General features: G+C 50.7%; 1 protein-coding gene across 3 annotated transcripts in view; it reads left to right on the forward strand.

The window, feature by feature from the left end:
• DAP3 (death associated protein 3) overlaps positions 1 to 8,415 on the forward strand; it is a 34,703-nt gene extending 26,288 nt beyond the window's left edge. For all 3 annotated transcript variants that reach the window (XM_045876589.3, XM_064593684.1, XM_045876587.3), the window contains 9 exons: positions 53 to 161; positions 286 to 378; positions 2,196 to 2,326; positions 3,014 to 3,094; positions 3,181 to 3,339; positions 3,846 to 3,905; positions 4,448 to 4,537; positions 7,262 to 7,379; positions 8,114 to 8,415. In XM_045876589.3, the coding sequence (XP_045732545.1) occupies positions 53 to 161; positions 286 to 378; positions 2,196 to 2,326; positions 3,014 to 3,094; positions 3,181 to 3,339; positions 3,846 to 3,905; positions 4,448 to 4,537; positions 7,262 to 7,379; positions 8,114 to 8,199 (927 nt within the window). In that variant the 3' untranslated portion in view covers positions 8,200 to 8,415. The remainder of the gene's footprint in view (positions 1 to 52; positions 162 to 285; positions 379 to 2,195; positions 2,327 to 3,013; positions 3,095 to 3,180; positions 3,340 to 3,845; positions 3,906 to 4,447; positions 4,538 to 7,261; positions 7,380 to 8,113) is intronic.
• Positions 8,416 to 13,323: the final 4,908 nt, after the last annotated feature.

The following is a 13,323-nucleotide window of genomic DNA, read 5'->3' on the forward strand; positions in this document are numbered from 1 at the left end:
ATTAGGCTCAGTGCCCCACGCCCCACCCCGCCCTCCTTCCTTTTTTTGTCAGGTGAGGACATTCAACGAAGCTTGCCTGATGGTGAGGAAGCCAGCCCTAGAGCTTCTGCGTTACCTGAAAAACACCAATTTTGCTCACCCAGCTGTGCGGTATGTTCTCTGTATCCTTTGCTGCCTGCTGGAGCCGTCCTGACCAATGAGGGAAAGAGGAGGGGGGAAGGGGCCATTTGCTGATAGGCCAGGTGACCCTTTCGGCGATGTTTTCTTTAACCACAGGTGCTTTAGATGGGGAGACAGGGACAGGAAAAACCCTCAGTCTTTGCCATGTTATTCATTTCTGTGCAAAACAGGACTGGCTGATTCTGCACATTCCAGATGGTAAGAAGGCCCTCTCCTCACTGTTGCGGCCCGGGCATCGGGCTATGGCCCGGGAACAGCTGGGCGGAGCTCGCCCATCCTGACTTCACAGTAGTCACAAGCCCGTTGCATGTGATGTCAGCAAGTGCAACAAGAGAAGTGCAGCGGAAACCTTCCGAGAGCCTTTTGATAATAAGAATGAAGTATTTGGGGGGCGCCCGGGTGGCTCCGGCGGTTGAGCGGCCGACTCTTGGTCTTGGCTCTGGTCCTGATCTCAGGGTCGTGGGGTCGGACCCGTGTTGGGCCCCGCACTCAGCCAGGGCTCTGCGTGAGATGCGCTCTCTGTCCCTCCCTCCCACACTTGCCCCTGCGTGTGTGCTCACGTGCTCGCGCTCTCCAATAAACCTTTAAAAAGAAAAGAAGTGTTTTGGCCCAGCAGTCCTCACTTGGAGGAAACCCCCAGAGCTTGAACTCCCACCTTAGAGGGTAGCACAGGCTTTACTCCCATCAGTCAGCAGTTTTGAGTCCCTAGGAGGCCTTTGACGTGGCGCTGTTTATCAGCATTCTAGACTTGTCAGCATGGATCTGACACACTTAAAGCCTTATACTGCGCACGTAGCCCTCCCCGTTGTGTTCAGTGTCATGGGCATCCACCTTTTCTGACTCTCTTTAAAAACTGCCAGGAAGGGGCGCCTGGGTGGCTCAGTCGTCAAGCGTCTGCCTTCGGCTCAGGTCATGATCCTGGAGTCCCGGGATCGAGTCCCGCATCGGGCTCCCTGCTCGGCGGGAGGCCTGCTTCTCCCTCTCCCACTCCCCCTGCTTGTGTTTCTGCTCTCGCTCTCTCTCTCTCTGTCAAATGAATAAATAAAATCTTAAAAAAAAAAAAAAAAAATACATAATTGACTCTTGAACAATTTAAACTGTGCCTGTCCTCTTCCATGCAGAGGTCTTTCAGTGAACAGTGTGCCGTAAATGTATTTTCTCATCCTTACGATCTTCGGAGTCACATCGTCTTTCCTCTAGCTTGCTCTGCGATAAGAATACAGTGTGGTGTACATAGAGCTTATCGACTTTGCTATCAGTAAGGCTTCTGGTCAGCAATAGGCTATTAGGAGTTCAGTTTGGGGGGGACAAAAGTCATATGCAGATTTCCAAGTGCAGGGTCGGGGGTCGGGGTCCCTCGCCCCTTGTCGCTCAGGAGTCAGTTTGTGGGAAGTGAACATCGGGGTCGGGGTCCCACGCCCCTTGTCGGTCAGGAGTCCGTTGTCTGTGGGAAGCGAACGTCAGGGTCGGGGTCCCTCGTCCCTTGTCGCTCAGGAGTCCGTTGTCTGTGGGAAGCGAACGTCAGGGTCGGGGTCCCTCGTCCCTTGTCGCTCAGGAGTCAGTTGTCTGTGGGAAGCGAACATCGGGGTCGGGGTCCTACGCCCCTTGTCACTCAGGAGTCAGTTGTCTGTGGGAAGCGAACGTCAGGGTCGGGGTCCCACGCCCCTTGTCGCTCGGGAGTCAGTTGTCTGTGGGAAGTGATCGTCAGGGTCGGGGTCCCTTGCCCCTTGTTGCTCACGAGTCATTTATCTGTGGGAAACGAACATCGGGGTCGGGTCCCTCGTCCCTTGTCGCTCAGGAGTCAGTTGTCTGTGGGAAACGAACGTCGGGGTCGGAGTCCCTCGCCCCTTGTCGCTCGGGAGTCCGTTGTCTGTCGGGGTCTCTCGCCCTTTTCGCTCAGGAGTCAGTTTGTGGGAAGCAAACATCGTTTCCCATAACCTAAAGAGGCCCAGAGTGTTCTGAGTTGAATACCGCCAGTTCCCGCCTGGTTTCCTTCCTGGTTTGTTTTTTTTTAGCTCATCTTTGGGTGAAGAACTGCCGGGGTCTCCTGCCGTCGGCCCACAACAAGCTGCGCTTCGACCAACCTGTAGAGGCTTCGAGCTGGCTGAAGGACTTCCAAACGGCGAATGAGCGTTTCTTGAGTCAGGTGACTAGACTCGCAGAAGTTTGATGCTGGACAGTCCTGAAGTAGACTTCATCTTTGTGCCTTGAGCACGGTAGACTGTGGAAAGCTAATATTGTCGCTGGGGTCGCTAGGCCATTGTGTGTTTCTCTCCTGTGTCTTACGCACAGTGCGTCACGACCTGGAACTCACTCCTCTGTGCCAACTAAAGCCGCGAAGGAAGCCGTCCCCAAAGCAGTGAGGGGCTTCCCAGCAGCAAAGTCCAGTCACGTGGACCCACTGACTTGCCCCAAGATACAGCCTCAGATCCTCTAAAGCACATTTCCAGCCATAGAATTTTCTCCAGATAAGGTCTTTCATGCAATCAGAAATGTAAGGGTAAAGTTACTCTTTGCTTTGGTGATTCTTGGATATAGTCTCCAGGCCAGGAGTTTTTAACTCTGGATATAAATCAGTCACCTGGGAGCTTAAACCTGTGGATGCCAAGGCCTCATCCCGGACCTTTCTAGTCAGAATGCATCACTGGTTTTGTTCTTACGCCGTAGGCAGAAAAGGGCTAGAAAGCATTCACTTCTCTACTGGAGTCTCTCACGTGGCTTGAAAAACAGATTAAAACTGACTCCTAACAACCTTATCCTCCTACCTTCTCAGCTAGGGATGGGTTCATCTTTAGTCTAAATACCTTTCTCTGGTTTTTATTTTTGTTTTTAGATAAAAGTTCAGGAGAAGTACGTCTGGAATAAGCGAGAAAGCACTGAGAAAGGCCGTCCTCTGGGAGAAGTGGTTGAACAGGTATAAAGAAGACGCGGGATGGGTACTGTGTCGTTCCAGAGGAGGCGTCCTCTGGGCCCGCAAGCCCCTGCCTCTCTTCCCTGCAGGGCCTGACGCGGGTGAAGAATGCCACGGACGCCGTTGGGATCGTCCTCAAAGAGCTCAAGCGTCAGAGCGGTTCGGGGGCATTCCGCCTCCTGGTGGCGGTGGATGGCGTCAATGCTCTCTGGGGAAGGACCACGCTGAGGAGAGAAGATAAGAGCCTGGTAGGAAACTCGGACCTCTGGTGCCGCCTGCGTGTGGGCTGGGACGTGGCCCCTTAGCCCGTGCAGATTTTCTTGCCTTAGGAGCGTGTGAATGAAGATGTAGCATAAAAATGGGACCTGGGGGAGAGGGGGCTGTGGGGGCCCCCCGTCCACTGAAAACGCAAGGCGGGTATTTGGAAAAGAACCCCCGCAGCAGAAGCTGTGTGTTGTCCGTTTTTCTTGCCGCTCTATTTTCGGAAGGAGGCTAGGTGACGGGTTTCTGCAGTGTGGTGGCCGGAGCACCTGGCCTCGGGACACAAGAGACCCGCGGTGTCGGGAGGGGGGTGTGCTCTCCCTCAGTGACTGGTTTTCATCCGAAACGGGCTGGGGGGGGCGCAGTGGGGGCCGCGGCTGGCAGCCCTCCCCTCTCAGAGGCTGCTCGAGTTGTGGCCAGTCGTTTGTGCAGGGGAGCGTCCAGGCGCAGCCCGGCCTGACCTCTGTCCCTCCCCGGCGCTGGCGGCGCGCAGGTGGCCCCCGAGGAGCTGGCACTCGTGCACGGCTTGAGGAAGATGGTGAGAAACGACTGGGTGAGTGTGCGGGATGCCCACTACTCGTCAGTCTGAGTTTAGGGACAGAAGGTTCTTCGTTTCCAGTCTCTGGGGGGCTCAGTCGTTAAGCGTCTGCCTTCGGCTCGGGTCACAATCCCGGGGTCCTGGGATCGAGCCCCACATCGGGCTCCCTGCTCGGCGGGAAGCCTGCTTCTCCCTCTCCCACTCCCCCTGCTTGCGTTCCCTCTCTCGCTGTGTCTCTCTCGTCAAATAAATCTTTAAAAATAAATAAAGTCTTATGTATTTGGCTTCTGATCTTCCCACTGGATTGGGAAGTAGCCATTGTATTTAAGTATTGGCACAATTTTACTTGGCAGTTCAGAGTGTTTTTGTATCTTATCAACTTTGGAAAAGATTCTTATCAATGTGAGATCATGTAGCAGTTTGTGGTCAGAGCCGAATCCAGGACTAATAACCTATTTCGTTGCCATCTACCTGGACTGAAAATCTACAGATGACTAAAATGCATTTTTCTCGGTTGCCCGCCTTTTCCTCATTTGGCCTTTTGTCCTCTCTTTCAGCACGGAGGCGCCATTGTGTTGACACTGAGCCAGACTGGGTCCCTCTTTAAACCGCGGAAGGCCTATCTGCCCCAGGAGCTGCTGGGAAAGGTCCGATCATCAGAAAATCTGGTTCCCCTTAGATGGTCATTCTGTCTGAAGAGGTTTTTTTGTTACTTGTTTTTTTTTAAGACATAATTATAGACTTGGAGAAAAATCGTATTCCTGTATGATTTCATCCAGATTCCTAAAGTGTTAACGATTTTCTATATTGGCTTTATTCTTTTCCATCTACTTTTTTCCCTGAATTATGTGACAATTACCTGAGACATGCTGCCTGCTTCTAAATAATGTGTATTTCCTAAAATCGAAGACATTCTAAATATATAACCACAGCAGAATTATCAAAATCAGGGAGCTGGCATCGAATAGAATTCTGGGAACTTATCTTGAGAACGGGCTGTGATCTTCCCAGGTCTCCTAGTGTCCTTCACAGAAACAGTCCTGGATCACACGTCCCATTTGATTGTCCTGGTTCTTCGGTCCCTTCACTCTGGGACAGCACCTCGGTCTTTGTCGCTTACAACCTTTTGAAGAGTACGTGCCAGTCGTGCGTGGTTTTGTGGGTCATCCAGTGACTTCTCCAGATGGTGTGTCTCCTAGCAGCCGCCACAGTGAAGTCTGAACACTTGGTTCAGGTGCCGTCCATCTGCCATGTCCTCGGTAAAGTCACTGTGGAGGCTCACGCTGAGGCTGCGTAACTATCCTTTTACTCCTCACATGCCCCTTACTGGTCGGAGCGTCCATCTGTGATTCTTCCCTAAACCTGGCTGTGATACTTGCAGAATGGGTATTTTCCAGCTCCCTCACTTCTGCGTGTATGTCGGTTGGCATTGTTACATGTGAGAACGTTCCTGCCCCTTACAGTTAACTTGTTTCATTGTGGACACGCAGACTCCTCTTTCATGAGTTCTAAACCTTTACTATCGATCTCTGTTTTGGTGCTGAAATTATTCCAGATTTGGCCAGCAGACGCCCCTGCGAACTGGCTTCTGTGTCCTCTTCACACGCCCCCATCATTCTTTTTTTTAAAATCTTTTATTTATCTATTTGACAGATAGCACAAGTAGGCAGAGTGGCAGGCAGAGGGAGAGGGAGAAGCAGGCTCTCCGCTGAGCAGGGAGATGCGGGGCTCGATCCCAGGACCCCGGGATCATGACCTGAGCCGAAGGCAGACGCTTAACCGACTGAGCCACCCAGGAGCCCCAACTTTATTTTTTTTTTAAAGATTTTATTTATTTATTTGACAGAGACACAGCGAGAGAGGGAACACGAGCAGGGGGAGTGGGAGAGGGAGAAGCAGGCTTCCCGCTGAGCAGGGAGCCCGATGCGGGGCTCGATCCCAGGACCCCGGGATCATGACCCGAGCTGAAGGCAGCTGCTTAACCAACTGAACCACCCAGGTGCCCCCGCCCCCATCATGGTTGAGCCCCTGCTCTCTTATTGGCAAGGAATACAGATGTTCCCCACTCATCTTGTACTTTCCATGCCCCAGGCCTAGAATCAGCCACTCCGCAGGCAGCCCTGGTTCACTGTGGAGGAAAGTGGTATGTGGATACCAAGTCCTGGGGCGGAGGGGGGTCCCTGGCCGGCTCAGTCGGTGGAGCGTGCGACTCTTGATCTCAAGGTCATGAGGTCAAACTCCACCTTGGGTGTGGAGCCTACTTTTATTTTATGTACTTATTTATTTGAAGATTTTATTTATGTAATTGACAGAGCATGCACAAGTGTTGGGGGGGCGGGCATCAGGCAGAGGGAGAAGCAGACTCCCTGCTGAGCAGGGAGCCCAGTGGGGGACTTGATCCCAGGACTCTGGGATCATGACCTGAGCCGAAGGCAGACACTTAACCAACTGAGCCACCCAGGCGTCCCTGGAGCTCACTTTTAAACAAAATGTTTAAAATATGCTCCCTTCGTCCAGAGGTGGAACCGAATTCCCCACCTCTTGAGCATGGGCTGGATTTTAGATTCCAGGTCCCGAGTGCTCGGTATGCTCACTGCTGCTGGGCTGTCACTTCCTGCAGGCCCCCAGCGCAGGCTGAACACAGATGCAGTACTCACGCCTGCATGCACACACGTACATGTGCTGCGTGCACGTGTCTGCACATCCACACCCACGCACATCTCTGCGTTTCCCAATTCCTGTGAAAAACCCGTGAGTGCAGACTGATCCCGGCCAGCAGTGCGGCCTCACCTCCGCCCCCCTTCCCGTGTGCGGGAGCCTTCTCTCCAGCGGGACGAACGCCGTCTGAGCCCACAGGGCGAGTGGGTCCCCAGCCGCTAGCCCCAGGCTCATGCAAACGACGCTGCAGACGAGAGCTCAGTATTTGCGTGGCGCCGTTTTTGTCTTTCTCGGCAGCGTCTTCCGTCCAGGTGCTCTGTTCAGAAGTGAACTCAGGTCCCTTGCCCCTTCAGTATTGTGTTTGAAAATTGAAATACGGTCTGGTGGATTCTTTTGTTTCATTGTATGTTCCATTTAGTGGGTCTTTGTGGCCACCCTTGTTCATTTTGTTTCTGTTTTTGAGTTTATGAGCCGTCAAAGTGGTTGTTGACTGTTGAAGTCAGAACTGTGAGAATCAGAATCGCACCTGTGTCTGCACACAGACAGGTGGCGCCCCCAGCGGGCATTACGTGTCGCACGAGGACAGCCCGGTGTTGCGCGCGGGCACGGCAGGCTGGCCAGAGCGCGAGGAGCAGCGGGGAAGGAAAGTGTTTAATAAGTCAGGCCACTCTCTCTGCTGACTCGTCACTTAAGGGATCTTCTTCCTTCTCCAGGAAGGATTCGATGCCTTGGATCCCTTTATCCCCATCCTGGTCTCCAACTACAGCCCAGAGGAGTTTGAAAGCTGTGTTCAGTATTACCTGGAGAACAGCTGGCTTCAGCATGAGAAAGGTCGGTCACAGAACTTTCCGTCCGGGCTTTGTGTTCAGTCTCACCGAGTCAGAGCCTTATCTCCTCCTGCGGCACAGCCCGCACTGTCTCTCTTTCTCCCTTTGTCTTGGCTTCTCTCTGGCCCATGAGGCGGTAGGAAAGGTGGGGGGGCGGGGGTGGTTACAGGACAGCGCATCTCTTCCCAAATTCTCACGGCGGATGAGATGCTCGTGCTGGAAGCCCAGCCCCGTGCACGTGAGAGGCCAGCCCCTCGCTCGGCTGTCCCGGTCGCAGACACGAGCGCCTTGGGCCATGCGCTGCCGCCTCGCCCCCCGCCCCCGGCGCCGGCGAGCAGAGGAGAGGCCGAGGTGGTTCTGTCGCTGGGCGAGAGCGAGCTAGCTGCCGTTGGAGGGGGTCGTTCGAAGACCAGAGGGAGGAGTAGAAAGCAGCCTTAGCACGTGGTGGGCCGGGGGGAGGCACAGTGCAGAGATTTCGGAGGGGGTTGGCATTTGACAGTCCGAGAGTCCGGAAGATGTTCTTGGAACAGAGTGAGAGACAGATGCTAGATTACAGAGGAAGAGAGACAGAAAAAAGCATCGTTTGCTGGGAGAACGGATCTAGAAGTGCGGTCTCTCGGCAGTGGGCATGACATTCCAGCACCATCTGGAGCACGCAGCCCCTGAGCACAGAATTTTCTGGGCAGCACGATGCTGCAGACAGAGCTGCGAGCTGTGTGCGTCTCCCCCCCGCTTTAGCTCAGACAGAAGAAGGGAAGAAGGAGCTGCTGTTCCTGAGTAACGCAAACCCCGGGCAGCTGGAGCGGCTCTGCGCCTACCTTTAAGCCGCGGTCACGGCCCGCCTGGAAGACTGGGGACATTTCCTGTCCTGGACCCAGTCAGACGGGATGTGGCCAGGACGAGTCAGCTCCCAGCCTTCGGTCAAGACTGACGGTAGTGGCCTGAGATGTCCTCTTGTTCCTGAAACTAGCTTATTAGGTGGGGTTTTCATGTTTTAAGTAATTATGGATCTTTCCCTTAAATAAATTATCTTTCTTAAAGTGTTGTGTTAGATTTATAAAATGGAAAGAGCCTTCAGTTGGCCAAATTGAATTTCTCCAGCATTCTCCTTGCGAGGGGTCTGAAGAGACCAGATTCTGCAGAAATTTCCACTAGTTCTGTTTCTAGACTTGATTCAGGTCAGGAGATCGAATTTGCCCCTGAAGTTCTCCCTCCCACGCCGGTCCGCTGGCTCCCACGGTCGCCTCTGCAGGGGCCCGAGTACTACGGACGGATGGAGGGAGCCCCTCCTTCATGCACGTGTGCATGCCAGCTTGGGGAGATTTGAGAAAATAGTGACTCCAATCAGTTTCCGTGGCGTTGAATTCCCTGTCCTACCCCCGTTGTAGCGCTCGAGGCCGAGTCTGCGCCCCAGCTGCCACTTACCAGCCGTCTTGGGGCCCCGCAGTCCCCGGCCTGCCCTGTGTCACCTGATCGAACTTTTGGGCCGTTTGTGAGCACTGAATCACAGTGGGTGTAAAGTGCCTCACACATGGGCGGTACTCCTTCAGTGGTCGGCCGCTACCATTTTGGACTTGATTTTATAGCGCGTTATCTGAAAACTGGCCACGAGGGACATGGTCTGTGGACGTGCATCGGCGTTTTCGCTGCCGAGGGAGCGTCCCCCATGCTCAAAACGCCTCAAGGCTCCCTCTCAGAACCCGACCTTCGCCCTGACCCAGTCCTCAATCAGGTCAGCTGGCCTAGGGTCCAGATCCCCACCCTACAGCGCCTGCTCCATCAGCCCCCAGCTTCGGGAGGCTGGAGGCCTGTTCCAAGCCCTGACATGCCCCGACCATGGACGGTCAGGCCTTCAGCTCTGTCTTCACAAGAGTCAAAGCCCGTTGTCCTCTCCATCCTCGTGGACTGCTGTCACACCCGTCACCTCCTGTTTGAGCTCCTACACGTGTTTGCCAGTCTGCTCTCTACCCACACCCCTGCCTCCCCGTCTCGCTGCCGTTGGAGGGGGTCAGCCCCCTACACAGGGCCACTGACCTGAGCTGTCCTGCAACTGGATCGTTGGGCGGCTTCCATACGCCTTTATTCCTACTGTTTAGCCATGTTCAAACCATAAAGAACCATGTATCATGGAAATCAGCCTCCTTTCTCACCTTTTCTAGAAGCAACTTCTGTTACCGAATTCTGGAGATAAAAGTACACACATAAATTGGTTTTTTTTAAACACTAGAGCGTGCTCTTCTGTACTTCGGTGTTTCCACGTAGCTTGGAAATTTTCCCTGTCAGGAGTGTGTCTTGTAAGTTGAGTGCCCTCGCACTCATTTCATTTGAAAAGGGAAGGAATGAAGTGGTGCCCACAACCTCTGGGAAGGGCCGCATCCGCTCTACACTCGGATGCCGGGACCGTGTCTGAGGGGGCACCTGAACTCCACTGCAGAGGAGGCCAGGACAGTGGCTTCCATCTCTGGGCGGCGAAAGTCAGGATCAGTAGGCCTCATTTTCGCCAATGAATGTGGAACAGGAAGTTGTAGGGCTAGACCGTCAGAGATGTACAAAGATCCCACTGATGAATTAGCATCATTACTTCTGTAATTCACTAAATGTCATCTGTAATCTACTCTGTCCAGTCCCCTTTCTTAAGATCCTTCTACAGACCTGACCCTCATGCCCTGATTGCTACTGTCTCCCTGCTGCACCTGCCCCACAGCTGGTCTTTTGGGGCTTCTCTTACTCAACTGCATGGAATCCAGATTGGAAAGTAAAAAACCCAGGGACGCCTGGTGGTTCATTCGGTCAAGCGTCTGCGTTCGGCTCAGGTCATGATCTCAGGGTCCTGGGATCGAGCCCTGCGTTGGGCTCCTTGCTCAGTGGGCAGCCTGCTTCTCCCCTCCCTCTGCCCTTCCCCTGCTTGTGCTCTCTCTGTCAAAGAAATAAATAAAACCTTAAAAAAAAAAAAGGAAAGTACAAAGTCCAACTGTCATTATTTTCAGATGACATAATTCTCTATAGAGAAAACCTTAAGTCTCAAAAGATCTCCCACAACTAAAAATGTTTGGCAAGGTCACAAGAACTCAAGATGAATATACAAAAGGCAACTATATTTCTAACGAGATACGCAAAATGGAAATTAGGAAAGTAATTCTATTCAAAATAGCAGGAATGTAAAGTACTTAGCAGTTTTAGCAGAAAAAATGCAAAATTACACACCAAAAACTATAAAACATTACTGAGGGAAATTAAAGAGGATCTAAATACATGGAAAGAGAATCTATGTTCCATCAGTAGTGTTTTTTTTTTTTTTTTAAAGATTTTATTTATTTATTCATTAGAGACAGAGAGAGAGAGGCAGAGGGAGAAGCAGGCCTCCCGCGGAGCAGGGAGCCCGATGCGGGACTCGATCCCAGGACCCCAGGACCATGACCCGAGCCAAAGGCAGACGCCTAACGGCTGAGCTACCCAGGCGCCCCTTCACCTGCTATTATTATTTTTAAAGATTTTATTTATTTATTTGACAGAGAGACACAGCGAGAGAGGGAACGCAAGCAGGGGGAGTGGGAGAGGGAGAAGCAGGCTTCCCGCCGAGCAGGGAGCCCGATGCGGGGCTCGATCCCAGGACCCTGAGATCATGACCTGAGCCGAAGGCAGACACTTAACCATCTGAGCCACCCCGGCGCCCTGTTCATCAGTAGTGTTAAGATGTTAATTCTCCCCAGACTGATCTAACAGATACAATGCAATCAGTATCAAAATTTCAGCCGACTCCTTTGCAAAAATTGGCAACTGACCCTACAGTTTATACAGAAACAAACACGGGCGCCTGGGTGGCTCAGTTGGTTAAGCGACTGCCTTCGGCTCAGGTCATGATCCTGGAGTCCCTGGATCGAGTCCCACATCGGGCTCCCTCCTTGGCAGGGAGTCTGCTTCATCCTCTGACCCTATCCCCTCTCATGTGTTCTCTCTCTCTCATTCTCTCTCTCTCAAATAAATAAATAAAATCTTTAAAAAAAAAAAAAAAGAAACACAACCTAGAATAATCCAAATGATTTTTTTTTTTTTTTTTTTTTATTTGACAGAAACACAGCAAGACAGGGAACACAAGTAGGAGAGAGGGAGAAGCAGGCTTCCCGCTGAGCAGGGAGCCCGATGCGGGGCTCGGTCCCAGGACCCCGGGATCATGACCTGGGCCGAAGGCAGACACTTAACGACTGAGCCACCCGGGCGCCCCCCAAATGATTTTTTAAAAAGGCAAACTGGGAGGACTTACTCCTCCTTTTTTCAAAACATCACAGAAAGCTACAGTAATCAAGACAGTGTAGTATGGGCAATAAGGAGAGCGGTTCGGTCAATGGAACACATTGAGAATCCAGATAAAAACCTTTTATTTATGGTCGGCTGATTTTCAGTCAAGATGTCAAGACAATTTATTGGGGGAAAAAATAATCCTCAACAAATCATGCTGGGATAGTTGGTAATAATGGACATGCAAAAAGATGAATTTGGGCCATTGCTTCACATCAGACACTCAAAAGGTAGCACAGAGCCAAATATATGAAGTAAACTAAAACATTTAAAATCACAAAAGGGGGTGCCTGGGTGGCTCAGTTGGTTAAGCGACCGACTCTCGGTTTCGGGGAAGGAGGGGAGTGGCTGGATGATGGACACTGGGGAGGGTATGTGTTGTGGTGAGCGCTGTGAATTGTGTTAAGACTGATGAATCACAGACCTGTACCCCTGAAACAAATAATACATTACATGTTAATATTTTAAAAAATAAAGTAGTATGCCTTAATAACATAACCTCAGAAAATAAAAACTGACAAAATAGACAGAAAAATAAACCGTGGTGGGAGAATATACTTCAGTAACCGATAGATGAAAGTCAATTAGAACATATAATCTAGTAGCATAATAAACAAATTTGTCTTAATGAAAGTATTTTTTTAATTAACCCAAACACTTCTGAATATACATTCCTTTTAAGCACACCTATACCTGTTCAAAAGTTGACTATCACTAGGTCATATCAACAAATTTCAAAGAACTTAAATCATACGAATGGTATTCTCTGACCCCAGTGCAATTTAAGCTAAAACTGAATACCAAATACATGCACAGAAAATTCCTTATGTTTGGAAATTAAGAAATACTCTTCTGAGAAAAAAATCAGAATGGAAATGAAAGTAAATCAAACTAAATGACCGTTGAAGTACTAAACTCAAAACTTAAAAATTTAGTTCTTTGAAAATATTATTAAAATTGGGGGCGCCTGAGTGGCTCAGTCAGTTAAGTGTCTGCCTTCAGCTCAGGTCATGATCTCAGGGTCCTGGGATCTAGAGCAGGGAGCCTGCTTCTCCCTCTCCCTCTGCCCCTCCCCCTGACTCGTGCACACATACCCTCTCTTTCAAATAAATATAAAATCTATTAAAAATGCTATTAAAATTAATTTTTAAAAGCATCTGGTGAGAATATTCAAGAAAAAAGTGAAAGTGACTTTTTACCTTTGAAATAAGCAACATCAGAAATGATAAAGGGTTAACACTACAGATCTTTAAAACATTAAAAAAGATTAAATAGGCGCCTGGGTGGCGCAGTAGTTGAATATCCGACCCTTGATTTTGGCTCAGGTCATGAGCTCAGGGTCATGAGATCAACCTGCCCCCACCCCAGGTGGGCTACACACTGAGTGGGAGTCTGCTTGAGATTCTCTCTCTCCCTCTGCCCCTCCCCCAATTATGCACACCCACCCTCTTAAAAAAAAAAAGATTAAATGGGCATATTATGAACAATTTGATGGAAATAACTGAACTTGAACATGAAAGAGACAAATTCCTAGAATGATACAACTTATCGAAAGTGGCTCAAGATAGAACTATTACAGAATTCATAGTCGAAAACTTTCTTATAAAGAATGCCAGGCCCTTATGACTTCATCAGTAAATTCTACCAAACAC

The sequence above is a fragment of the Mirounga angustirostris genome, unplaced genomic scaffold, assembly GCF_029215605.1.
Source record: "Mirounga angustirostris isolate CCGP_5_RB_7025 unplaced genomic scaffold, mMirAng1.0.hap1 SCAF_6, whole genome shotgun sequence".
Classification (NCBI taxonomy): Eukaryota; Metazoa; Chordata; class Mammalia; order Carnivora; family Phocidae; genus Mirounga; species Mirounga angustirostris.